Here is a 25,246-nt window from a genome sequence, read left to right as displayed (position 1 = left end):
AAGAAGAGTGTTTCAGACGAGGTGTCGACAAACTAGAGTGCACAACCAGGCTTCCATGTGCATTTGCAGGGGAAGCAAGAGGAAGGGGAGATACCACTGGCTTATTCCACAGAAGAAAGAAAAGATGGGCTCCAGTATTTAGCTGGTGACTGAGAAGAGATGTTGGACGCTGATGGCTGGGCAGCCTCAGTAGGGCAGGAAGAGCAATGTGGTGATTAAAACTCGTGAGATGTTTTGGAGAGCTGAGACAAAGGACTCCAAATTGCAGGTGGCTATGAGCTGTTTGTGTGGAGACTGCGGTGCTGCCCAACATCTCTGGCTGCCGTACGGGCCACGTCTTTGCTTGGGAAAGGGGAGATGGGGGAGGTAGTTACTGTGATGTTCCTGTTCCAAGCAGTAGCTGTTCATGGGTTGATACTAAAGCCTCCTAAAAGGTCACGGATGCCTCTGCCTTCCACACAGACCCCATCCTGGCTTCCGTATTCACTCACATGGTGTTTTACTGCAGACGCCTCGGAGCCGTCAGCGTTCCTGGAGCTGTGCTTGGGGAACCACCACGCGCAGCTCTCCAGAGGTGTTTGCTGTGGGTCTGCAGCAGAGACGGGGGAAACCGAGTGCGCCGGCCCTGCTTCTGGATGTGTGGGTACAAAGGACACTGAACTCCTGAGATGCAGCTGCCACTGGGGAAGAGGAGACGGGGAACTTCTCTTTCTGCTGTCCCCAGCAGGAGATGAGAGCATCCACATTGCACATTGGGTCCCTTCCTCCACCCGTGGGTCACCAGGGCGGGTTTCAGTGGCACAGGTAAATGCAGAGATGTGCCTACACCTGCTGGGACCCATGAGCATGGCTGAGAGAAGCCTTTCCCGATGGGGAAGAGCTCTCTGGGAACCCAGAGCAGAGCAGCGTGTGCTCCAGCAGTCAGGCCCGGGGTTCAAACGGGGAACACTCGTGACATGAATGGATTCAGGTCCAGAGGAGCCTTCAGACCGAAAGTGGGCTAGCATGAATGAGTTAAAATCCTTTCGTTTGCTTGGTGAAATTTATTGAAAACTACACTGTTGATCTGCTGAAACTCCACAGCTGTTGAGATTGGCCTCGGGGCAAACCACATCCAAGAAATGGCATGTAGATCCTGGGAGCACAGACTTGAAAGCTGAAACGGCCCTCGGTGGTGCTGCCTCCCCTTCCTCGCAGCCCCGTCCAGCCGTCTGCAGCTCCTCCACTCAGACGCCACCTGTTTTCCTTCCTCCCTTTTCTGTCCTGCAGGTCTAGTGACTTCATTTCACAGCATCATATTTTGGCTAAAAGGAGACCGAGGAAGGATGCAGCTGTGTGCCATGCTGCAGAGCGATGCCATTGAATGTCACCTACCTCTGATGCTACCACTTCGTTATTCCTTGGGGGAACGGTAGTGCGGCAGGACTGCCGAAAACGTGCCCCTTTGCTTATGAAAAAAATCTGCAAATTCCTTTTAATGGTAGCAACTTGCTTGATTTTTTTATATATTTGTGTTATTTGTCAGTTGCAACTTCTGCTTGTGAAAAGCTTTTTAGGATTAAAAAAGTAGTGCTTGCATATTTACACCTGGCCTGAAAGCTCCTTATGGACTTCGGAGGCTGAAATCAGCCTCTAGACACAAGCAAAATTAGGACTAACCAGAGTTCAGAGATGAAAATAAAAGCAGGACACAAGAAACCCACTGACTGCATCTCAGTTAGAAATGATTCATGGAGTAATTTTGAGTAACAAACACATTGGTAAGAACTGGAGGGCTTTTTTTCTTTTTTTGGAGGAGGGGATTGTCCACAAACAAAAATACTGGCTAATTCATCAGACACTTTCTTCTGCTTTGAATAGTTTGCCCAGATCCCTGAGCAACCACCCCGTGCAATTTGCTGTTAACCTAAATAACTTAAATTCAGGTACACCCAGAGCACTGCCCAGATCTGCCCCTGCACGCAGTAATTAGGGTTCTCCAAGCGCAAACCTGCAGCTCGGGAGGCAGGAGGCTCCGGCAGCATCTCCAGGTGGCTCCTGCCACTGGTGGTCCCTGCCGTTGGTGGCCCGTGGGACCGGGCAGGGACACAGCCCAGCGTGGCGCGGCTGCGTGGAAACGGCTTCCGTGGAAATGTCCCACTCGTGGGTGGGAAGCCAGCGCCTCGTGGAACTGCAGCCTGGTAACGACAGCTCTGTCGCCCGATGGAAGGCTGGGTATCGCATTCCTCGCCTGTGAAATAACCCCTTGCCATCCAAACGCTCGGGGAATTCCTAGATCTCTTTGTAGCCACGTTTCGGCTGTGACAGCGTGAGGATTTAAGTGAGGCAGACTCTGAAGGGGGAGATTATTGTCTGCTTTCAGAGCAACGGGGAGAAAGTTGGAAAAAACAGACCTGCTTTTTACAAACCTTGTCCTACTTGATCCTGCTGCTAACAGGAGGGAACGAACGCACAGGCCAGCCAGTGCACCGAGTTATTCAGAAATTACTGGTTTTGAGTAAATCTTTCCAGAACCGTTCAGGAATCAGTTACTGTCTTTCAGATTTATATGCCCCGTAATCCAGAGTTAACCTTCAAGTGTAGGCAAGCCCTAATGCTTGAGCTATGTAAGGAGGGATCATCTGAAGCTGGGGAAGAGAAAGAGGCACAAAAGAAACCACTTGATTGAATCCAAGATCAAATTTAGGCTGAAAACCAGGGGAATTAGGAAATTTGGCCAGGGAATTAGTGACAACTGCTGCAGGGATATTTAGACGCCAGCAGGGCTGGCTGCACAGCCCGGGGGGAGGACGGCTCCAGGGAGCCCCAGGGCAGCACTTCCAGCCCCCAGCAGACGCGAGGTGGGTGCCGGGTGCCGTGTGCAGGTGGAGCTGTGTACACTCAGCCTCTCAGACAGCCACAATTCATTATCTCATTAGTACACCCAGGGGAGCCGGGCTCCTCAGTACATACCTGGCCTCCCACAGCACAGAACAACTTTGCGTCTAATTAACCAAATCAAAGGGTCCCCCAGACGCAGCTTAAAGGGACGCGCTCAGCTTGAAACCCGGGCTCCTTCCGCGAGTTGTTCTGCATGTGGTGGAACTAAGGAACCTCCATTTCTCATGGCTGGGGGGCTGACATCCCCTGCACTCCCTGCAAGTCCATCCTCTCCTCCCCCCAGCACATGTCCAGGTTCTTCCTATGGCCAGGGACAACCCAGGAGGGACAAGGAGCCTCCATGCGCTGATGGGCTCAAGCGACGGCAGAGAGCTGAGCTCTCACCCCGAGGTTTTCTTACAGCGAGGATCTCCTTGAAGTCACCCTTTTCTTCCCGCTTGCCTTTTTTTTTTCCTCACGTCCCTAAGACCTCTGTTTCCCCACAAGTGCTCGTGGCTCGATGGGACAGGGCTGCTCGGGGAAGGGAACCCTCTCCCCAGGACGCGTGGCTGGGAAAAGGAACAAATGCAGGTGCTGCTGGTGCAGAGGCTTTCCAGTTACATCCTTCTGCTTTTACAGCTGCTTGGCCCCCTCTCCTATTAGCGGGCAAAAGAAGAGGCAATTGCTGAAAATCAAATGCTGCTGTTCCAGCTGCAACCAGAACTGCAGAGCACAGCTCCCCAGCCAGGTGAGTTCCCTGGTGCTGCAGGAGGAAGGGTTTGGGGGTGTTACCCCCTCGAGAGACCAAAGTTGTGTTTGTTTGAGGCACAATCCCGTCCCTCAGAAGCAGAGGAGCTGCAGTTCCCCCCCTGCCCGCCCAGCTCCTGCGCCGAGGGGGCGGCTTACTTTGCAAATGCTTTTCTCTGCCCCTTGTGCTGGAAATTTGATTCTACAAAAACACTTACACAGGAGCTAATTGCCAGCCCTGCAGTGACTTGGCTCTCTAATTCCTGCCAGTCAATGAACCAGCCCAAGGAGCTGGTTTTCATAACTTGCTGAGTGTATGAACACAGCCCTGGAGACATAACATAGCTGGGATTTTTTTTTTTCCTGGACAACTTTTGGATCCTTCTCAAGTTTGGAAATTTCTTTCGCTCCACAAGGCATAAGGAACATCCAAAGATAGAGTGGGCAACCAGGCCCGTCTCAGGGAGACATCAAGCAAACATGGACCCACAGAAGGCCCGGAGGCCAGCTGGGGTGCCAGGGGAGAGATGATTGTCAAGAAATTGGTTTGAAGGTAAAACTGGCGTCATCCAGCCTGTCTGTTGGTGATTTGAGGGCTCATCATCATCATCTCTCCATGGATTCCTACTTCCCAACAACGTCCACGCCTTGCAAAGGTTTCCTTGATCTGTTGGTTTGTATCCAGAGGGCTGCTGCAAAAATTATTGTGCTGGCCAATGGCTTAGACCACATCATTCCTCCCCACACCCCTCCCTGCCACCCTCTTTTCTCTGCCCCAGTTGTGGACGGTTCATCTTCCCTCTCCCAGCCCTTCATTACCCACCTCTCCCCCACCCATCACCTCCTGTGCCACAGAGCCCGCGTCCATCACCCACTTCCAACAAGCCCCTTCACGCTCTGCCCCACACCTGGGAGAAGGAGCCTCTGAGCATTTGCAAAGCCACTGCGTCGTCCTCCTTGAACCTCTGCTTTGTCACACCTGCAGAACCCTTCCTCGCAGCAGAGCTGCCGTGCCCGCTCTGCCTGCACCCGCTGCTGTTCCTCCACCCCTGCCCGCACCCACAGAGCTTCGTCCTTCATCGCAGGGACCCGCTGTGGCTCTACGGCACCCAGCAGAACTCAGTCCTTTGGGCAGGGGCCCGAAACCGAGCTGAGCCACGTTTGGGCCAGTGACCCCGGCGATGGCGAGTTGCTGCGGGTGCTGAATGTGGGCGCAGAGAGGTACCGGTCACCAGTTCGCCCCCCAGAGCGCGTGTCTTGTCCCAGCTGGGCTCCAGCACGGTGGGACAAACTGAAATGCAAAGTCAGACCCGATTTTGGGGGGGGTAGAGCTGAGGTCAGTGTCTCCTGCGGAGGTTAAAGCCGCGACACGAGCATACATCATTTTTCTGCCGCTGCGACGCCCCCGGTTGCAGGGGGGTGCACGGCTCCTCCAGTGACCCCTCCCTTCATAACGGGGCCGTTAAACACGGGTGCGGGGCTCAGGCGGGGCCGTGCGGGGCCGGGCGGGTCAGACCCCCCACCCGGGACACCGGCTCTGCCGGCACCGGCGGCCCCGTCCCCGCCGCCCCGTCGGAGCTCGTCGCCCGCTCGGGCAGGGGTCAGCCCGGGCCCCTGCGCTTCACTCGGGCGGGGACAGGCCGGGCCCGGCCGGGGGCGGGCACATTCGTAGCTGTTGATTTAGCGGAGATGCTGCCGGTGGGAGCCCAGACGGCGGCAGCGGGTCCGTGTCCACCGGGCGGGGGACGGGCGGCAGCGGGGCCGCCTCGCTCGCATCCCCCACGGCCCCGGTTCAGGCAAACGCGGCGCTTCCGAAGGACACAGAGCCCGGCAGCTCCTCCCGCTCCCGGCCGCGCCCCCCCCGGCACCGGCCGGGCCCGCGGGGCGGGGGCGCCCCCTGGCGGCGGCGGGCGGCGCACAGGCGGAGCGCAGCCGCCACGGGGAGAGGCGGCTCGCCTCGCCTCGCCCTCCTCCGCGCATGCGCCGGGCCGAAGGCCCCGCCTGCCCTCGGAGGGGCGGGGCGAGTGGCTTCGGCCTCTCGGCTGAGCATGCGCGTAGCATCACGTGGCGGCGGCGCTTCTTAAGGCGGCGCGGGGGGCGGGGCGGGCGAACGGCGGGGCGATGGCGCGAGGCGGCAGGAGCGCGGGACGGCACGCGGCGGTCCCCGCCAGGTACCGGGACGGGGGAGCCGGGGGTCCCCGGGGGTCCCAGCCCCCGCCTGGTCCCTCTGACTCGCTTCTCTCCGCAGCCCGCCCCCAGCGGCCCCGGTGCCGGCAGCGCAGCCGGCGCAGCCGGGGCTGATGGCGCAGATGGCGAGCACGGCGGCCGGCGTGGCCGTGGGCTCCGCCGTGGGACACGTCGTGGGCAGCGCCCTCACCGGCGCCTTCAGCGGCGGCTCCTCCGAACCGGCCAAGGCAGCGGCTCCCGCCCAGGTGCGAGCGGGGCCGGGCCGGTGTCCTTGTCCTGCCCTTGCGGGGCCCGCGGCGGGCGTCGGGGCCGGGCCGGCAGAGCGGCCGGGGGGCGGCGGGGCCGGCCCAGCCGTGCGGTGAAGGACGGACGCGCAGCGGCCCAAGGTGACGGGGCGGGTCCTGCCGGGAGGCGGTGAGGAGGGGGCGGCTCTGCCCCCAAACCTCCATCCCTGACCGGGCCCTCGCTGCAGGAGCCCCGGCAGCCGCCCGCGTACCAGTCGCCGTACGGACCCTGCCACTATGAGATGAAGCAGTTCCTGGAATGCGCCACCAACCAGAGCGACCTGACCTTGTGCGAGGGCTTCAACGAGGCTCTGAAGCAGTGCAAGTACAGCAACGGTGAGGCTGCGCCCGGCGGGGCGGGGAGCCGCTGCCAGGAGGACACCCGAGAGGGTTCAGGGCTTGCAGGAGCAATGTGCTGGGGCTGTGATGCCCTTCTGGGCCTTAAATAGGAAGCAGCTCTGCCTTTACTGTGCCCTGGAATGCAGAAGGGAACTGGAAAGGGCGGGAGAAATGGTCCTGACCGTGTCTCTGTGAAGGCGAGGAGGCTGTGGGTACATTCTTTGAGGTTTCTGTCTTGCAGCTGTGGGAAGCCTGCTGCTCCCTGACTCGACTCCCTAATTCCCACTGCATCTGTTGGAAGCAGATGTCAGTAGTTATGTCTTGATCTGGTCACTGTAGCTAAGAGACTGTTTAACTCCAGCTGCTGGAACATGCATCTAATGCTGAACTTGTGTTTGCTCCCCTGCAGGTGTTTCTTCTCTCCTGTGAAGAATCTGCCCCCTTATAGGGATGAGGGCTCTGGTGTAGAGCCCTGCTGTCTGCAGGGAACAGAAGGATGGACAGGGGTGAGCTGGAGGGAACAGGCTGACCAGACAGGAGTCTTCTAGTGGTAATTCACTTCAGGACTAGTAGGGAAGGAAAGGAATGGTTGGACCTGTGGGACATTGGAGTTCAGATAGTGCTGTATTTATTACAGGTAAATAAAGGAGTTTCAGACCTATCGCTTGTGCATGCTCTTAATTTAATTCTCAAGCTAAAATTAAACTACCAAAATGTTAACAGTGTCCGCCACTTAAAGGACAAGGCACAATAGTGTAATTCCTGCAAACAGGAGGTGCAGCCAGCAGGGACTGTGCCTGTGTGACCTGGCAAAAGCAGATCCACAGCTGAGCAGAGACTGGACTGGCTGCACTCCAGGCAGAGAGGCTGGAGAGAGGTAGTCTGAGATGTGTTCTACAGAGTTTTCAGTGACAATTTTTTTTTTCCACCAATATGCTCTTGAAGAGCTGTTCTGACCCCGGAGCTAAGACACTATGACCTGCCTGGCTGTGTGACGCAGATACAGTCGGCTGATCTTACTTAACAGCCTTAGCAGGTTATGCAATGTTCTCAAGGTCACCGGCATCAGGTGAAGTTCGGAGCTGCTTTTCTCCTGCAGTCGCTATAGCAGAACAGGCTCATGAATGCTGCCTGCGGACTGGCCATCGTTGGGATTTGGAGCTGCTGTATTGCAGCCGTGTCTGCTGCTGTTTGGTGCTGGGAATGTTCCAGGTTAGGAGTGGGGATGAACATCTTGATTTGGGGAAAATGGTCCTGAAGTGTCTTTGTCTTTCAACTTCATTTTGTCAAAATGTGAGTAGGCAAAAGCAGAGAGCTGGCCCCTGCCAGTCCCCTTCCACAAACTTGTCCGGGTCACAAGGGGAAAGAGCTGGAGGTCACAGCTGAGTCACCAGAGGATATTTTGGCCGTGAACTCTTACCAAGTTTGTCAGGGTTGAGAAATCCCCAGGGCTGACACACGTCAGTAGTCAGAGCTGGGGATCCGATTCAAATAGCAGAGGGAGCAAAGGCTCAGGATCATGTGAGTCTGGCGGCTTCAGCCACGAGTATGTGGGGTCAGGCAAAGGCGCTCGGCCAACTGGGCAAGGCCAGGACAGGGTCGGCTCGTTCCACCAGCTGCAGGTATCTGCTCTCTGGAGCTGAGGACCAGGATTTGGGCCAGGCCACCCTGTCCACGCAGCCAGGAGCGGAGGAGCTCTGCTGGCAGCTGCCCCTCCTGCCCCACAGCTCTCCTGGTTGTGTCCAGACAAGCAGAGCCCCTTCCAGTGACTCCCCAGAGCTGCCAGGCTGGGAACTCATCCTGCCTCTGGCCTCCCTCTGTGCACTTAGAGTAACTCAGCTCTGCTGGGGTGGTTGTCCTCTGTGATTCATTGTGTAGGGGTTAAAGATCTGTTGGTTTTGGGGTTTTTTTTTGTTTTTCAGACAGATGAGGCAAAGGCTGCTGATGTGTCCTGGCAGAGCTCTCCTGCCTGTTCCCAGGCATTGCTGTGCTTCACTGCCGTGTCCCTCCCGGCCCTCGTGGGGTGGCCACTTGGTGCTGATGAAGATGGTCCAGGCGACCAGCTGGCCCAGAGTGGGGGCAAAGCTGATGCTTTCCCCATGTACCTCTGTATATCACCATAACGGACATGGCACTGCTCTGAATTTCATACCTTTTGCAGTCTTGGGGTGTTTCCTGCCCCTTTGTTTGTCCTGTACCTCGTCTGGGCTGTGATGGTGCCAGATCTGCCCACCCTGCTCCCAGCAGAGTGCAGCAATGCTGCAAGGGCAGCTGTGGTCTCATCTGTCAGATGCCACTGGAAAGACCTTTTTCAGGACCCTGCCTGCTCCAGTCCTACTCTGGAGCATGAGGCAGGGGGGTTTTGCAGCCTGGGGGGAGCTGTGGCAGCTGTACCTGCACTGCAGAGCAGGAGGAAGCCATGGAGCTCAGCAGCAAATGTGGGGTGGGGTGGCAGTGAGTCCTGGTCCATGTTGTGCCCCGGCCTGATGGGGTAGCTGTGCTTGCTCAATGATGTGAGAAAACCTGCTTCACTTGGGTGAGCTCCTTCTGTTCACTGAGCACCTCTCACACCTCATGCAGGAGGGACTAAAGCTGGTGGAACAGGGTGAGCATGAGGCTGGGCTGTGTGGGTAACGGCTTTTGTTAGACCAGCTGACAGACAATGAGGAAAAAATAGGCGAGCCGTTGGGTGCACCCGCTGTGCTCAGAGCGCTGCAGCACAGCAAGTGTCCAGCTTGCTGCGTCCTGTCCTGGTGTGATGGTGGTGCTCCAGGATCTGTCTGTGCCAGAGACACAGTGCTGGGGTGGTCTAACAAGACAGAGCTCTGCCTCAGAGCTGCATTTTCCCTCAAACCCAGAGCGTGCACTGGGCATGACATGTCAGGAACCCCTTGCCAGCATCTTTGGCTTGGGGACACTTTGGGCGTGGGGCTGGGTGCTGCAGAGGGGATGGAAAGGGCTAGCGCTGGATGGTGATGGGGTGGCACTGGGGGTGTGAGCTGGCCTGTGGAGGGCAGGAGGTACCTGCTGGCTATGTGGCACTGCAAAATCCCTGCCAGCCACCCTGCTGCCAAGGGCTGGGGGGTGACCAGCCCCTGACTGTGGCTGGCTGCATAATTGGGCGGCTCTGGCCCTGCGACAGAGGCTAGAGACAGGAGAGGCTTCACGCCCCGTCAGTCTGGCAGCGCGTTGCGGTAACACTCTGCTGTCTGTCTGCACAAGGCACCGGCTGTGCTGCAGCCCCGGCTCGCTGCACGGGCTCCCCTGGGAGACGTCTCCTGGCAGGTGACTTTGGCACCGCCTGGGGCTGCTGGTTCTGAGGTGGCCCTGGCAAAGTGGCAGCTCTTCCAGCCTGTGCCACGGGGCAGCTGGTCTTGTCACGACCATGGAGCTGCCTGGAGAAGGGAGCAGCAGCTTTCCTTATATTGCTTCTGCAATGAGACAGCTGCCAGGGCACGCTGGCACGTTCTGTCATTGTCCCTGGTGCCGCCACATCCTCAGAAAGGTGCAGCTCAGGCTCCTGGCCCCCTGTGTATCTGCTGGAGGAGACATGATCAGTGATGCCCTCACACTGTACCCAGTGCCCAGGGCAGAGGATGGTGGGGTGAGCTATGTGTGCGTCTGTGCACTTGGAGGAGATGGCCCAGCCTGGGTGAAGGTGGGTGGTGGGTCACGATGTTCATATCTCGCCCCACTGCTTCCAGCCCCTGCCTGAAGCCCAGCTGCAGCAACGCAAGCAGTGTGGGAGCTGGTGTCCCCAAGCCCCCTGTGTCATTTACATACGCCTCGCCAGAGCCAGCGGCACAGCAACTGGGGCTTGTGCAGCACCACAGACCCTCTCCAAAACAGCCTCCCTTCCTCTGTCCTGCCATGGCCCTGGGCTTCATGGTCCTGCTCCTGGCCGGGATGGTGGGGACAGGTAAGGGTGGTGCGGCTGAGCGAGCTGCTGTCTGGGGGTGGCACTGGGGGATGGCGGGCAGGACTGGGCTGCACATGGCGGATGCTCGTCCAAGGAGGGTGGTTTGCTCCAGGGCTGTGTGGTGTGATGAGCAGGACGGAGGTTGGGGAATGGGGTTGCCTCGAGGGAGCAGGGGGATGTTTTGGGGCTGGGGGTGATGTGGGACATAGCTCAGCCTGCCAGTAACTGCATCCTTGGTGTGTGCAGCTTCCAGGGCTCAGCCTGTGCTGACCCAGCCACCCGTTTTGTCGGTGCTGCCCGGGCAGACCGTCCGGCTGTCCTGCACCCTGAGCCCACAGTACAACATCAGCCATTTCGGCATCTCCTGGTACCAGCTGCGCCCGGGGCACTCCCTGCGCTATCTGCTCTATTACAACTCTGAGCAAGACAAGCACAAACCCGCCAAGGTTCCTGACCGCTTCTCTGCGACCAAAGACCTCGCCCGCAATGCCTGCATCCTCATCATCGCGTCCATCCGCAATGAAGACAGTGGCAGCTACTACTGCTCCCTGTCACAGGCCTTCAAGTGGTTTTAAAAACACAAACCAAAAATTTTTGGCTTTTCCCTTGCAACTCTGATGCCAAGCCCTCAGCAGGGAGAACAGCAGCCCTAGGAGGGGTGGAAAAAGATCCTGTTGCACGCTTGAGCAAGCCCAGCAGCGCTGCGAGGTGCAACAACCTCCTCTTCCACCCCGAACCTCCAACATGGAGCACTGGGTAGCCTGACACGGTGCGAGAGCTGCCAGGGCTCAGCCCAGGGATCTGCTGCTGTGGTGGGAGGACGGTGAGCTCTGCCACGGCTGGGCATCCTGGGCGCTTCTGGCACTTGGCACAACGTGGGCTTGGCTTGCTCCCATCTTGGGCTTCTGCAAAGCTGGGCTCACCTGACAATAAAGGTTAATCCTCAGCCACGCGGCTTGTGTCACTTGTGTCGCTCTGTGGTGTCCCGAGGAGCCCGTCGGGGGTGGCGCAGTGCCCGGGGCGCTGGCTCGGCGGGGTGACTCGAGGTCCCCGTGGCAGTGGGTTTGGGGGGATCTCTTGGGGCTGCATGGGGCTGTGTCACCCGTGCCTGGCAGAGACCCGCAGTGCCCTGCCAGGGCAGGTCTGTCCCCCTGTCATCAGCTCCTGTCCCCTTCCCGGGCACCCTCAGCGGCTCCTCACGGCACCGACGCTGCCCCGGCTGCCATCTCCCCTCACCCCGCGGCGACCCCCAGAGCTTCCGAGAGGAAAAAGGACACTTTTAACCACACCGGCGTTGGTAGGTACTTTATATGAACATTTTCACACAGAAAGATAATGCATTTTTTTCACAAAATTATTACAGATTTCATTGATAACACGGGGAAAGGGGGAAAACACCCCAATGCGTTCGGCGCCCACACTGCGCATGCTCAGCACTGCGGCGGGTCTTAGGACCCTTCCCAGGCGCCGGCGTCACGTGGGAAGCTGTTGGCGCTGCCATTGGACTGGGGATAAGCCAAAGACGCGCGTCACTTCCTGGTTACGGCAGCGCGTCGCGGTAACGGGCTGTGCGAGCAGCGGGATGGTGAGCGGGGTCCGGGGCCGCCTCCCTCCCTGCACCGCCCCGCCGGGGAGCGGCCGCGGGCTCAGCGTGGGGCGGTGGCTCGGTGCGGCTCGCCCCGGCTCGCCCCGTTGCGGCGGCGCCCTCCGCCTTGTTCTCTGCCGGGCAGTGCGGCTGCGTGCGGCAGCGAGGGCCTCCCGGGCGGGAGGGGCCGGGCCCGCTGTGCGGGGCAGCTCGGGCGAGCTGAGGGGCTGCTCCCTCAAAGCTGGATCTGAAAGAAATCCCCGCCGGGCCCGTAGTGGTTTACCAGACTTTGTAAACGCCTTGGAGTAGCAAAAAGGTTTTGTGCTGTTGTGTTAAGTTACTGGGGTTAAAACTCTCTCTTTTTTCCTGCTGTGGGCAAAGCCGTTGTTGGTATTGGGGGACCTTCACATCCCGCACCGGTGCAGCGGCCTGCCCGTGAAGTTCGAGATAACAGCAATGAATCTAAGCTAATCACAAAGATCAACAGTCTGTTTTCTTTCCAGTAACACCATTCCTTCATTTGTCCAGGCTTCCACAGTCGTGACTTACGTATACCAGCTAATCGAAGATGTTGTGAAAGTAGAAAGAGTTGAGTTCAAGAAGTGCTGAATCATGGGCACACCTGCTCGGTGACTTCTCACCGCCCTTCGTTTCTTCTCTTGTAGTGAAGTGGAAGCGGAGGCAGGCCGCGCGGGGGTGCTGCTGCTGCAGCTTTGGACTGTGAACCAGCCACAGCAATTTATTGCTGGTGAGCTTGTAAAACAAAACCAAAACACCCACCACATTAGTCTTGGTTCCCAGCCAGAACTTGAAACAGAAGAAAGTGCTGATTAAGAGAAGGAGGCCCATGGAAAGTATCCTGTCTCTAAGGAGGAGCTGCTGTGTTCCTGGCCTAAGGGAGTCACAGAGGGTGGTGGTAGCTTAGAGTTGAACCTTTTCTGTAAAATGAACATAAAATAATAAACCCCTCTCTTCATGTGCCTGGGTCCTATTCATTATGCTTCTAAAAGGTGCAGGGGATCTGGAATGTGGTGTGAGAGCCAAAAGGGAGCTGCCATTTACTTCCTCATACTCAGTTCTGAAACCTTGCAGGGGCTGTCAGGGACCCACGGACTCTAACTGTTCCAGCAGAGCCAACACGCCTCCAGCTCAGGAGCAGCACGGGCCCTGTGGTGCTGCTGAGAAGCAGCAGCATCTCTCCTGCTGGCCCTGGAGGTGCCGGGGCACCCATGGGCAGTGGGGTGCATGGCTGTCATGGGGTGCTGATGAGGCACTGCAGCTTGTGCTGGGCTGGCTGTGAGTGCAGAGAAATGCCCAGGGCAGGAGGGGAAGGGGAGTGTGGCTAGAGGATCTGTGCTATGCAGAGGGTTGTTCTGAGGGTGGGTGGGTGATGCCAGGGTCATGGGTGGGCTAAGGTGGCTTCAGCAAGGCAGGGTAGCAGAACATTCCTGCCATCCCTTGGCATGTGCCCTGGCTAACGTATTTACCTAAACCAGATCGCATTTGTGTGGACACCTCAATCCAGCTGGTCACGGTCTTGTGGCTCCTGAGAGCAGCCCAGTTGTGGTGCCTGGTGTGAGGCTGGACTTGGTGTTCCCAGCCAAGTGGCCCATAGAGCTAGCAGCCCAGGAGAATCTTGGTGCCTCTGGTGGGCTGGAGACCTGCCTGCAGTGTAGGGGGAGCACCAGGACAGGAGCTGCCAGCAAATGTTGGAGGTCACATTTACATGGAGCAGCTCTACCCAGGTGAACGGGGACTTAAGAGGGAGTTGGGGTCCATGGCACAGCTCCATCATTGTGGGAACATGGAGCTGGTGGGATTGCACCATGGCCTGGGTCCCTCTCCTCCTCGTGGTGCTCACCTACAGCTCAGGTGACACCTCCAGACTCACTGTGCCCAGCCAGGGACTCTGGGCACAGGGGTCCTGTCCCCATCTCACTGCCCAGGGAGGTCTGTACTCCTGGGACACAGGCTGACCCCCGTCTTCTCTCCTCTCTCCCTCTCCAGGTTCCCTGGTCCAGGCAGCGCTGACTCAGCCGGCCTCGGCGTCCATGACCCTGGGAGGAACTGCCCGGATTGAATGCTCTGGGCTTAGCAGCAACAGTTTGAATGATGCTGGTTGGTACCAGCAGAAGGTCCCTGGCACTGCCCCTGTCACTGTGATCTACAATAACAACAAGAGACCCTCGGGCATCCCTTCGCGATTCTCTGGATCTACATCCGGCTCCACGGCCACGTTAACCATCACTGGGGTCCAAGCCGAGGACGAGGCTGTCTATTACTGTGGGAGCTACGACAGCAGCAGCAGTGGCTTTGGTGTCTGGGGGCAATGAGGAATAGCAAGCGGGACACTGTCTTCAAAGTAAAAGGAAGGTTTTCAACCCTTCTCCCTGCTGCAGGTAGTGGTGCACCAGGAGCCCTGAGCATCAGGGACCTTGGTGAGACCAGTGTGCTGTCCTGCCACCAGAATGTGGGGCCGTCAGCACCAGTGACTCCCCAGTGTATCCCTGGCTGTTTCTCCCAGCAGGGGAAGGAGGGTGTGAGAAACAGCCCCTGCTCAGGGAGCCAGGAGGGAGGTTGGGAGAGAGGGGCAGGCGGAATCCAGCCCTTGAACATGGGGTCAGAGTTCCATAAGGGGCTGTGCCCCGGCCAGGAAAGGGTTTGAGAAGGAGTGAGGATCTGCAGCACAGCCCCATCATTGTGGGCACACGGAGCTGGTGGGATCTGCCATGGCCTGAGTCCCTGTGCTCCTTGTGGTGCTCGCCCACAGCTCAGGTGACACCTCCAGACTTGCTCTACCCGGCTGAAGCCCTCTGGGCACAGGGATCCTGTCCCCATCCCACTGCCCGGGGAGGTCTGTGCCCCAGGGGCACTGGCTGACCCCCGTCTTCTCCCCTCTCTCCTCTCCCTCTCCAGGTTCCCTGGTGCAGGCAGCGCTGACTCAGCCGGCCTCGGTGTCCACGACCCTGGGAGGAACCGTCCAGATCGAATGCTCTGGGGGCAGCAACAACTACTATGGCTGGTACCAGCAGAAGGTCCCTGGCACTGCCCCTGTCACTGTGATCTACAACAGCAACCAGAGACCCTCGGGCATCCCTTCGCGATTCTCCGGAACCAAGTCTGGCTCCACGGGCACATTAACCATCACTGGGGTCCAAGCTGAGGATGAGGCTGTCTATTACTGTGGTGCTGAGGACAGCAGCAGTGATGCTTTTAGAGTGACACAGATAGATGTGAAAGTGAGGTATGCAGGAGTTAAAAATGGAGGTTTTCTGTCCTTCTTCTTCATGCCTGAACAGAGCTGTGGGGCTGGGGCAGGTTCCTATCCAAGGATGTGACTGTGAGTGTTGTCCCGACTGTACCGTGCTGTGCTGAAGGTCATTCTGGGGCCAGGGGCACTTTGTTACTGTCCCTATGGAAGGCAAAGCATTGCCTCATCCCCCGCCCCGCTGCCTCTTGCTCTTGCGGCTCCATCTTCTTCCTCCTCTTGCTGCTGGAGGTGTGTGGGTGCTGGAATGCTCCAGCTTGAGCAGGGCTCTGCTTCCCATGATGTGCCCGTAACCTGACCGGGGGCCTTTTCCAACTCTGGCCCTTCCTATTCCTACTTCTGCCCACTCTCCTCATGAGACCGTGGGCCTCTGACCTTGGGCTCTCTGTGTGTTGCTCTGGGTCTCTGTGTGGCATTGGGAGCTTATGGAACAGAGGTTCCATCCCTGTCACGCTGCCCAGGGAGGTCTGTGCCCCTGGGGCACTGGCTGACCCCCGTCTTCTCCCCTCTCTCCTCTCCCTCTCCAGGTTCCCTGGTCCAGGCAGCGCTGACTCAGCCGGCCTCGGTGTCCACGACCCTGGGAGGAACCGTCCAGATCACCTGCTCCGGGCTTAGCAGCAGCAGCAGCGGCGGCTATGGTGCCGGCTGGTATCAGCAGAAGGTCCCTGGCACTGGCCCTGTCACTGTGATCTACACTAACAGCAACAGACCCTCGGGCATCCCTTCGCGATTCTCCAGTTCTGCATCTGGCACCACAGCGACGTTAACCATCACTGGGGTCCAAGCCGAGGACGAGGCTGTCTATTACTGTGGTAACTGGGACAGCAGCAGCAATGCTGTTAGAGTGACATAGACATACGGAAGTGAGGTACAGAGGAGATAAAAATTAAGATCTTCTGCCCTTGTCCCTTGTGGCTGAGCAGGGCTGCAAGGCTGGGGCAGGTTTCTGTCCCCTCCGCATGGCTGTGGCTGTCTATTTGCTCCTGGTTAGTACCATGCCATGCAGGAGGTGACTCTGGGGCTGTGTCCATCCTGCCAAAAGGCATGACACTGCGCTGTCAGCCATCCCACAGCCTCATGCTGCTGGCAGCCATGTGCTCTTGCTGTGGCCAGCTCTCAGGGCTCAGGCCTTGGGCTCTGTGTGTGGGGAAGTGGTCCCCCTGTGCCATTAGGACCTTTGGGTGCAGGGGCCCCATCCCACTGCCCAGGGAGGTCTGTGCCCCTGGGGCACTGGCTGACCCCCGTCTTCTCCCCTCTCTCCTCTCCCTCTCCAGGTTCCCTGGTCCAGGCAGCGCTGACTCAGCCGGCCTCGGTGTCCACGACCCTGGGAGGAACCGCCCAGATCACCTGCTCTGGGAGCAGCAACAGCTATGGCTGGTACCAGCAGAAGGTCCCTGGCACTGCCCCTGTCACTGTGATCTACTGGGATGACAGCAGACCCTCGGGCATCCCTTCGCGATTCTCCGGAACCAGCTCTGGCACCACGGGCACGTTAACCATCACTGGGGTCCAAGCTGAGGACGAGGCTGTCTATTACTGTGGGAGCGGGGACAGCAGCAGCAGCTATGGTGTCTGGTGACAATAACTAATATCACATGGGACACAGACTCCGATGTCAGAGGAAAGTTTTAATCATTTATCCCTCCTGGCTGAGCAGAGTTGTGGCTGTGGGGCTGAGGTACGTTCCTGTCCCCTTTGCATGGCCATGGCTGTGAATTTCTTGCATTTTGTGTCCCAGAGAACTGCAGGTTCCCTTGGGTTCCCCAGTGTCTGAGGACCATTGTTCCTGTTCCTACAGAATTCCCAGGGTGGCCTTGTCTACCACCCCACTGCCTCTTGCTACTGATGACCATGCCCTCCTGCTGCCAGAGCTGCCCTTGTGCTGGGATGAGTTGGGCTGTCCTCTGCTCCCTAAATTTGCCCATGACTGTGGTCGCATCCATTCTTCTCTAACTGTGGTGTTCCATGTACTGGTGCCCAGGGAGGTCTGTGCCCCAGGGGCACTGGCTGACCCCCGTCTTCTCCCCTCTCTCCTCTCCCTCTCCAGGTTCCCTGGTCCAGGCAGCCCTGACTCAGCCGGCCTCGGTGTCCACGACCCTGGGAGGAACCGCCCGGATCACCTGCTCCGGGATTAGCAGCGGCTACAGTGCCGGCTGGTACCAGCAGAAGGTCCCTGGCACAGCCCCCGTCACTGTGATCTACGATAGCAACAAGAGACCCTCGGGCATCCCTTCGCGATTCTCTGGATCTACATCCGGCTCCACGGCCACGTTAACCATCGCTGGGGTCCAAGCCGAGGACGAGGCTGTCTATTACTGTGGGAGCTACGACAGCAGCAGCAGTGGCTTTGGTGTCTGGGGGCAATGAGGAATAGCAAGCGGGACACTGTCTTCAAAGTAAAAGGAAGGTTTTCAACCCTTCTCCCTGCTGCAGGTAGTGGTGCACCAGGAGCCCTGAGCATCAGGGATCCTTGGTGAGACCAGTGTGCTGTCCTGCCACCAGAATGTGGGGCCGTCAGCACCAGTGACTCCCCAGTGTATCCCTGGCTGTTTCTCCCAGCAGGGGAAGGAGGGTGTGAGAAACAGCCCCTGCTCAGGGAGCCAGGAGGGAGGTTGGGAGAGAGGGGCAGGCAGAATCCAGCCCTTGAACATGGGGTCGGAGTTCCATAAGGGGCCGTGCCCCGGCCAGGAAAGGGTTTGAGAAGGAGTGAGGATCTGCAGCACAGCCCCATCATTGTGGGCACACGGAGCTGGTGGGATCTGCCATGGCCTGGGTCCCTCTCCTCCTCGCAGTGCTCGCCCACGGCTCAGGTGACACCTCCAGACTCACTGTGCCCAGCTAGGGACTCTGGGCACAGGGGTCCTGTCCCCATCCCACTGCCTGGGGAGGTCTGTGCCCCAGGGGCACGGGCTGACCCCCGTCTTCTCCCCTCTCTCCTCACCCTCTCCAGGTTCCCTGGTCCAGGCAGCGCTGACTCAGCCGGCCTCGGTGTCCACGACCCTGGGAGGAACCATCCAGATTGAATGCTCTGGGCTTAGCAGCAGCTATGCTTATGCTGGCTGGTTCCAGCAGAAGGTCCCTGGCACTGGCCCTGTCACTGTGATCTACTACAATGACCAGAGACCCTCGGGCATCCCTTCGCGATTCTCTGGTTCCTTATCCGGCTCCACGGGCACGTTAACCATCACTGGGGTCCAAGCCGAGGACGAGGCTGTCTATTACTGTGGGAGCAGGGATAGCAGCAGCAGCTATGGTGTCTGGTGACAATAACTAATATCACATGGGACACAGACTCTGATGTCAGAGGAAAGTTTTAATCATTTATCCCTCCTGGCTGAGCAGAGTTGTGGCTGTGGGGCTGAGGTACGTTCCTGTCCCCTTTGCATGGCCATGGCTGTGAATTTCTTGCATTTTGTGTCCCAGAGAACTGCAGGTTCCCTTGGGTTCCCCAGTGTCTGAGGACCATTGTTCCTGTTCCTACAGAATTCCCAGGGTGGCCTTGTCTACCACCCCACTGCCTCTTGCTACTGATGACCATGCCCTCCTGCTGCCAGAGCTGCCCTTGTGCTGGGATGAGTTGGGCTGTCCTCTGCTCCCTAAATTTGCCCATGACTGTGGTCGCATCCATTCTTCTCTAACTGTGGTGTTCCATGTACTGGTGCCTAGGGAGGTCTGTGCTCCAGGGGCACTGGCTGACCCCCATCTTCTCCCCTCTCTCCTCTCCCTCTCCAGGTTCCCTGGTCCAGGCAGTGCTGACTCAGCCGGCCTCGGTGTCCACGACCCTGGGAGGAACCGCCCGGATCACCTGCTCCGGGATTAGCAGCGGCTACAGTGCCGGCTGGTACCAGCAGAAGGTCCCTGGCACTGGCCCTGTCACTGTGATCTATGGTGGCACCAGCAGACCCTCAGGTATCCCTTCACGATTCTCTGGAACCAAGTCTGGCACCACGGCCACGTTGACCATCGCTGGGGTCCAAGCCGAGGACGAGGCTGTCTATTACTGTGGTGCCTGGGAAAGCAGCAGCGGTGGCTTTGGAGTCTGGGGAAAATGAGGAATAGCAAGTGAGACACAAAAGTGCAAAGAGGAAGGTTTTCAACACTTCTCCCTCATTGCCAAGCAGAGGTGTGGTTGTGAGGCTGAGGTTGGTTCCTGTCCCTTCTACAGGGTATCGATCACTGCTCTGGTCCTGATACCAATGCCGCTATTCCTGATACAAGCCAGGATGCTGTTGGCTTTTTTGGCCACCTTGTCACACTGCTGGCTCATATTCAGCTGGCTGTCAATCAACACCTTTTCACCTTTCCAGCTGCTCTTCCCTGAGCCTGCAGCGCTGCCTGGAGTTGTTGTTCCCCAAGTGCAGGACCTGGCACTTGACCTTGTTAAACCTCATACAACTGGCCTCAGCCCAATGATCCACCGGTCCAGATCCCTCTGTATGGCCACCCTGCCCTCCAGCAGATTGACAGTCCCACACAATTTGGTGTCATCTGCAAACTTACTGTGGGCACACTCAACGTCCTCATCCAGATCATTGATAAAGAGATTAAAGAGAACTGGGCTCAATACTGATCCCTGGGGAACACCACTCGTAAGCAGCAGCCAACTGGATTTGGCTCTGTTCACCACAACACTTTGAGCCCGGCCCTACAGCCACTTCTTTATCCATCACAGAGCACACACACCCAGGCCATGAGCTGCAGCTTCTCCTGGAGAATGCTGTGGGATACGGTGTCAAAGGCCTTACTGAAGTCTAAGTACACAACATCCACTGCCTTTCCCTCATCCACTAAGTGGGCCAGCTTGTTCCCAGCGTTGTGGGGACATGGAGCTGGTGGGATCTGCCATGGCCTGGGTCCCTCTCCTCCTCGCAGTGCTCGCCCATGGCTCAGGTGACACCTCCAGACTCGCTGCACTCAGCTGGGGACATGGAGCACAGGGGTCCTGTCCCCATCCCGCTGCCTGGGGAGGTTGGTGCTCCAGGGGCACGGGCTGACCCCCGTCTTCTCCCCTCTCTCCTCTCCCTCTCCAGGTTCCCTGGTCCAGGCAGCGCTGACTCAGCCGGCCTCGGTGTCCATGACCCTGGGAGGAACCGCCCAGATCACCTGCTCTGGGATTAGCAGCTACAGCTGGGCTAAAGCCGGCTGGTACCAGCAGAAGGTCCCTGGCACAGCCCCTGTCACTGTGATCTATGAGAGCAGCAAGAGACCCTCGGGCATCCCTTCGCGATTCTCCGGAACCAGCTCCGGCTCCACGGCCACGTTAACCATCACTGGGGTCCAAGCCGAGGACGAGGCTGTCTATTACTGTGGTGGCTACGACGGCAGCAATACTAGTCAGTGTGACGGCACCGAATAATGGGGAAGTGAGAGGAAAACAACAGAATCAAAGTTGGGTCTTCTGCCCTTCTTCCTTGTAGCTCAGATGAGTCGTGGCTGTAGGGATGAGACAGGTTCCCATCCTCTCCAAGGACATGGCTGTCAGCGTCCTCCCTTTCACAACCCAGGGCACAGGAGATGACTCTGGGACTGGAGTCCCCTCATCCCTGTCCCTACCAAGGCACAGCGTAGGTTCATCTCAGTCCCACTGCCTGTTGCTGCTGGAGCTGCCTCTGTGATGGGATGCGCTGGGCTGGCCAGGGCCTTGCTCCTCAAATGTGCCTTTAGCCATGGCCAGGCCCCATCCCCACTGGCTCCAGCATGTTCCATCCTCTTGCTGCTGCCAGTTCTCCTTGCAGGACCCTGGGGCTCTGGCCCGCGGCTCTGAGTCCCTCTGTGGCATCAGAGACTTTGGGCACAGGGGTCCTGTCCCCATCCCACTGCCCAGGGAGGTCTGTGCCCCTGGGGCACTGGCTGACCCCCGTCTTCTCCCCTCTCTCCTCTCCCTCTCCAGGTTCCCTGGTCCAGGCAGCGGTGACTCAGCCGGCCTCGGTGTCCACGACCCTGGGAGGAACCGTCCAGATCACCTGCTCTGGGCTCTACAGCAGCAGCAGCAATGCCGGCTGGTACCAGCAGAAGGTCCCTGGCACAGCCCCTGTCACTGTGATCTATGCTGGCACCAACAGACCCTCGGGCATCCCTTCGCGATTCTCTGGAACCCAGTCCGGCTCCACGGGCACGTTAACCATCACTGGGGTGTAAGCCGAGGATGAGGCTGTCTATTACTGTGGTGGCTGGGACAGCAGCAGCAATGCTGATCTCACGGTGGCACTGAGCCACAGGCAATTGACACCTTGAATGTCAAAGATGTCAGTTTTTATCTCCTTCCTCTCATCCAGACAAAGCCCTCTCTCTGGCTTTGGGGTTTTCCGTTTTCCCTCCTGGCACCCTTCCTCATGTGCCCTGTGTTTCAGGGCTGTGACAATGCCCCCAGTGTGGGGCCCTGGTGCTGGAGAAGCCCTGGCTGGGCTCCTCCCCACTGCCCAATATCCATGTGAGGGGCAGAGGAGCCTGGGACAGTGTGAGGAGCCGGAGCCTGCTGAGTTGCCCAAGAAAACTTTTGCTGCGTTTCTGTTGCCCTGTGCTGAGTCCTGCCTGGGGCCCTGTGGCACTGCAGCTGCCCTGGGTCGTGGGGCTGGGTGTGGGGCAGGAGAGCTTCTGCTGCAGCCCCTTGTCCTCACATGGGTCTGGCTCAGCTGCCCCCAGTGTCCATGTCCCTGAGGCAAACCACCTAGATCTGCTCTAGGAGCAGCAACAGTGCTTATGGGTGGTACCAGCAGAAGGTCCCTGGCAGTGCCCCTGTCACTGTCATCTATCGTGACACCAACAGACCCTCGGGCATTCCTTCATGATTCTCCAGATCTGTGTTCAGCTCCACGGCCATGTTAACAATCACCGGGGTCCAAGCCAAGGTCGAGGCTGTCTATTACTGTGGTGGCCACGACAGCAGCAGTTACAATCCCATGGTGACACAGAGCAATGGGGAACTGATACAGAAACCTCCCACCATTGCAGGGACCAGTTCGGACCCTCTGCTGTCCCACCATTGCCCATCCAGGGAGGTCTGTGCCCCAGGGGCACTGGCTGACCCCCGTCTTCTCCCCTCTCTCCTCTCCCTCTCCAGGTTCCCTGGTCCAGGCAGCGCTGACTCAGCCGGCCTCGGTGTCCACGACCCTGGGAGGAACCGCCCAGATCACCTGCTCCGGGCTTAGCAGTGGTAGAAGTGCCGGCTGGTTCCAGCAGAAGGTCCCTGGCACTGCCCCTGTCACTGTGATCTACAGTAGCAACAGCAGACCCTCGGGCATCCCTTCGCGATTCTCTGGAACCAGCTCCGGCTCCACGGGCACGTTAACCATCACTGGGGTCCAAGCCGAGGACGAGGCTGTCTATTACTGTGGGAGCTACGAAAGCAGCAGCAATCCTGCCACAGTGACACAGAGCAATGGGGAAGTGATACAAAATCCTCCCGCCATCGCAGGGCCAGTCAGCCATCTCTGCTGTCCCCATTTGACGGTGGGGCAGATCCCTGCCATGGCCCTGCCCTGTGCTGCAGGTGGCTGTGCCAGGTGACCTGGCTCAGTTGTCCCTTGGAACCTCAGGTGTGTGCCTGTCCCTGGTCTATTGGGGAGGCGATGACCCCCAGCAGCCCTGTCCCTGTGCACCCAGCAGGTCCAAGGTCCCCTGCACTCCCCAGCTGGCACCCAGGGCCCTGCCCAGGTGCCCCCCTGCCCTGCTCCCAGCACAGCTGTGCCAGGAGCCCCCAGGGCATCGCCCCAGGGCGTTCAGCCCGGCTGAAACTGTGGCCCCCGCACCAAGCGGTGGGGATGTGACCTGGGCCAGGGAGCTGGAGGGAAGCTTTGCCTTTGGACCCTGGGAAGGGATGTTTCCCATGGGCACAGCAGCTCCAGGGCCGTGCGAGAGGGTCCCAGGGCAGAGCAGGGCTGGAGGGGGCTGCTCTGTGCTGCTGCAAGAGGAGCCCATGGGCTACTCCAGCATTGGCTGTTTGCACCTCTGGCCCCCTGGGGAGCCCCTGGCCCTGGGAGATGTCCCACCACAGCCCCCTGACAGCAAAGGGCTGCCCAGCAGCCTGACCCTGTCCCTGTCCTGCTGCGGGACCACCTGGCCTGGGGCTACTGCTGGGGACAAAGGCGCAGGCTCCTCTGTGTCGTGGGGTGCTGCTGGTTCTCAGCAGTGACATTTCCTGCATCCCCATGAGTGTGACAGGGAAGAGGACGGGGGCTGGGGGTGAGGGTGTGTGATAGGGCCAGGCTTTGGGCAGGGGCGCTGGCCCCATGGGGCTGCATTTGTGCTGTCTGGAGCTGCTGTGTGGGCAGCCAAGTCCCAGGTGGCCTTGTCCCCCAGCTCTGCGCCCAGGACCATGGTGCTGGTGGGGACGGCCATGGGCTGGGTGTTGGAGGGCATGGATTGGCATGCACTGAGCACCCTGCGGTCCTCAGGGTGAGGGCTGCTCTGTGCTCCCAGCCCTGCTCCCCTCACCCAGGCAACATTAAGGTCCCAGGTGCTCATCGGTCACAGATAACGTTCAGCTGAGGAGCTCAGAGGGATGGAGGGGAATGGGGGCTTTGTTCCTGCCTTTTCCCAGCCCCCTCTCCATGGGAGGGCCCAGTTGGGCGCAGCTGGACCCCAAAAATCTACCCCAGTGGCAAGAGCCTGGGCAATGGCTTGTACTGCCATCCCCAGCATGGGTCGTGTCCCATCTGCTCCCCACAACCCGTGGAGGGGATGTTGGAACTGTGGGTGCTGCCTGTCCCCCACTACCCACCCTGTCCCCAGCACCCAGCTTTCCCACACCCATTGGTCCTGCAGCCACTCAGCCCAGGCTGGGGACAGGAGGGTCTGTGCTGCTGTGTTTCAGGCTCTGAGCTGGGATGTGCCTTTGCTCCGTGCCCGAGAACAAGCCCGCTGCATCTGGAGTGGTGGGGCTGGGCGGGGAGCGGAAGGTGGGGAGAGATGCGCGGGCAGGATCTGCCCTGAGCGTGGGGTCAGATTTGCATGGAGGGGCCGTGCCAGGGGCAGGCAGGGGCTTAAAACGGGGTCAGGGTCCACAAACGAGCCCCATCGTCGTGGGGACACGGAGCTGGTGGGATCTGCCATGGCCTGGGTCCCTCTCCTCCTCGTGGTGCTCGCCCACGGCTCAGGTGACACCTCCAGACTCACTGTGCCCAGCCAGGGCCTCTGGGCACAGGGGTCCTGTCCCCATCCCACTGCCCGGGGAGATCTGTGCCCCAGGGGCACGGGCTGACCCCTGTCTTCTCCCCTCTCTCCTCTCCCTCTCCAGGTTCCCTGGTCCAGGCAGCGCTGACTCAGCCGGCCTCGGTGTCCACGACCCTGGGAGGAACCGTCCAGATTGAATGCTCTGGGCTTGGCAGTGCTGGCTGGTACCAGCAGAAGGTCCCTGGCACTACCCCTGTCACTGTGATCTACTATAACAACCAGAGACCCTCGGGCATCCCTTCGCGATTCTCCGGAACCCGCTCTGGCTCCACAGCCACGTTAACCATCAGTGGGGTCCAAGCCGAGGACGAGGCTGTCTATTACTGTGGTGGCAACGACGGCAGCAACAGCTATGGTGTGTCGTGACAATGAATAATAGCAGGTGGGACAATGACTCCAGAATCAGAGGAAGGTTTTCAGCCCTTCTCCCTCATGGCCAAGCAGAGTTGTGGCTGTGGGGCTGAGGAAGGTTCCTGTCCCCTCTGCATGGCTATGGCTGTGATTTTCCTCCCTCTCATGGTCCAGAGTGCTGGAGGTGACTTTGTGGCTGGGGACCATTGTCCTTGTTCCTACAGAATTCACAGTGTGGCCTTATCTGCCACCTCACTGCCTCTTGCCTCTGATGACCATGTCCTCCTGCTGCCAGAGCTGCCCTTGTGCTGGGATGAGTTGTGCTGGCCTCTGCTCCCTAAATGCGACTGTGGTCGCACCCATTCTCCTCCAACTCTGGCATTCCCTGTAGCTCTGCCCAGGGAGGTCTGTGCCCCAGGGGCACTGGCTGACCCCCGTCTTCTCCCCTCTCTCCTCTCCCTCTCCAGGTTCCCTGGTCCAGGCAGCGCTGACTCAGCCGGCCTCGGTGTCCACGACCCTGGGAGGGACCGCCCAGA

At 59.0% G+C, this 25,246-nt stretch overlaps 2 protein-coding genes and 1 gene segment (V, D, J or C); all 3 read left to right on the top strand.

Moving 5' to 3' along the window:
* The first annotated feature begins 5,678 nt into the window (after positions 1-5,678).
* Positions 5,679-7,077, top strand: CHCHD10 (coiled-coil-helix-coiled-coil-helix domain containing 10). Its single transcript, XM_065646366.1, has 4 exons — positions 5,679-5,777; positions 5,855-6,038; positions 6,266-6,413; positions 6,826-7,077. Exons 1-4 carry the CDS (start codon positions 5,728-5,730, stop codon positions 6,843-6,845), a joined length of 402 nt encoding a protein of 133 aa, XP_065502438.1. The 5' UTR covers positions 5,679-5,727; the 3' UTR covers positions 6,846-7,077.
* Positions 7,078-10,030: 2,953 nt separating this feature from the next.
* VPREB3 (V-set pre-B cell surrogate light chain 3) lies at positions 10,031-10,910 on the top strand. Its single transcript, XM_065646663.1, has 2 exons — positions 10,031-10,335; positions 10,582-10,910. Exons 1-2 carry the CDS (start codon positions 10,092-10,094, stop codon positions 10,908-10,910), a joined length of 573 nt encoding a protein of 190 aa, XP_065502735.1. The 5' UTR covers positions 10,031-10,091.
* A 2,836-nt stretch (positions 10,911-13,746) lies between these two features.
* On the top strand, positions 13,747-21,326 carry LOC135995387 (Ig lambda-1 chain V region H2020-like). The segment is given in 4 exon segments: positions 13,747-13,792; positions 17,236-17,548; positions 20,430-20,527; positions 21,079-21,326. Coding segments are annotated over 4 exon segments (705 nt in total).
* The last annotated feature ends 3,920 nt before the right edge of the window (positions 21,327-25,246 follow it).

The sequence above is a fragment of the Caloenas nicobarica genome, chromosome 16 (assembly GCF_036013445.1).
Source record: "Caloenas nicobarica isolate bCalNic1 chromosome 16, bCalNic1.hap1, whole genome shotgun sequence".
Taxonomy (NCBI): domain Eukaryota; kingdom Metazoa; phylum Chordata; class Aves; order Columbiformes; family Columbidae; genus Caloenas; species Caloenas nicobarica.
This window is presented reverse-complemented; position numbering and strand designations above follow the sequence as displayed.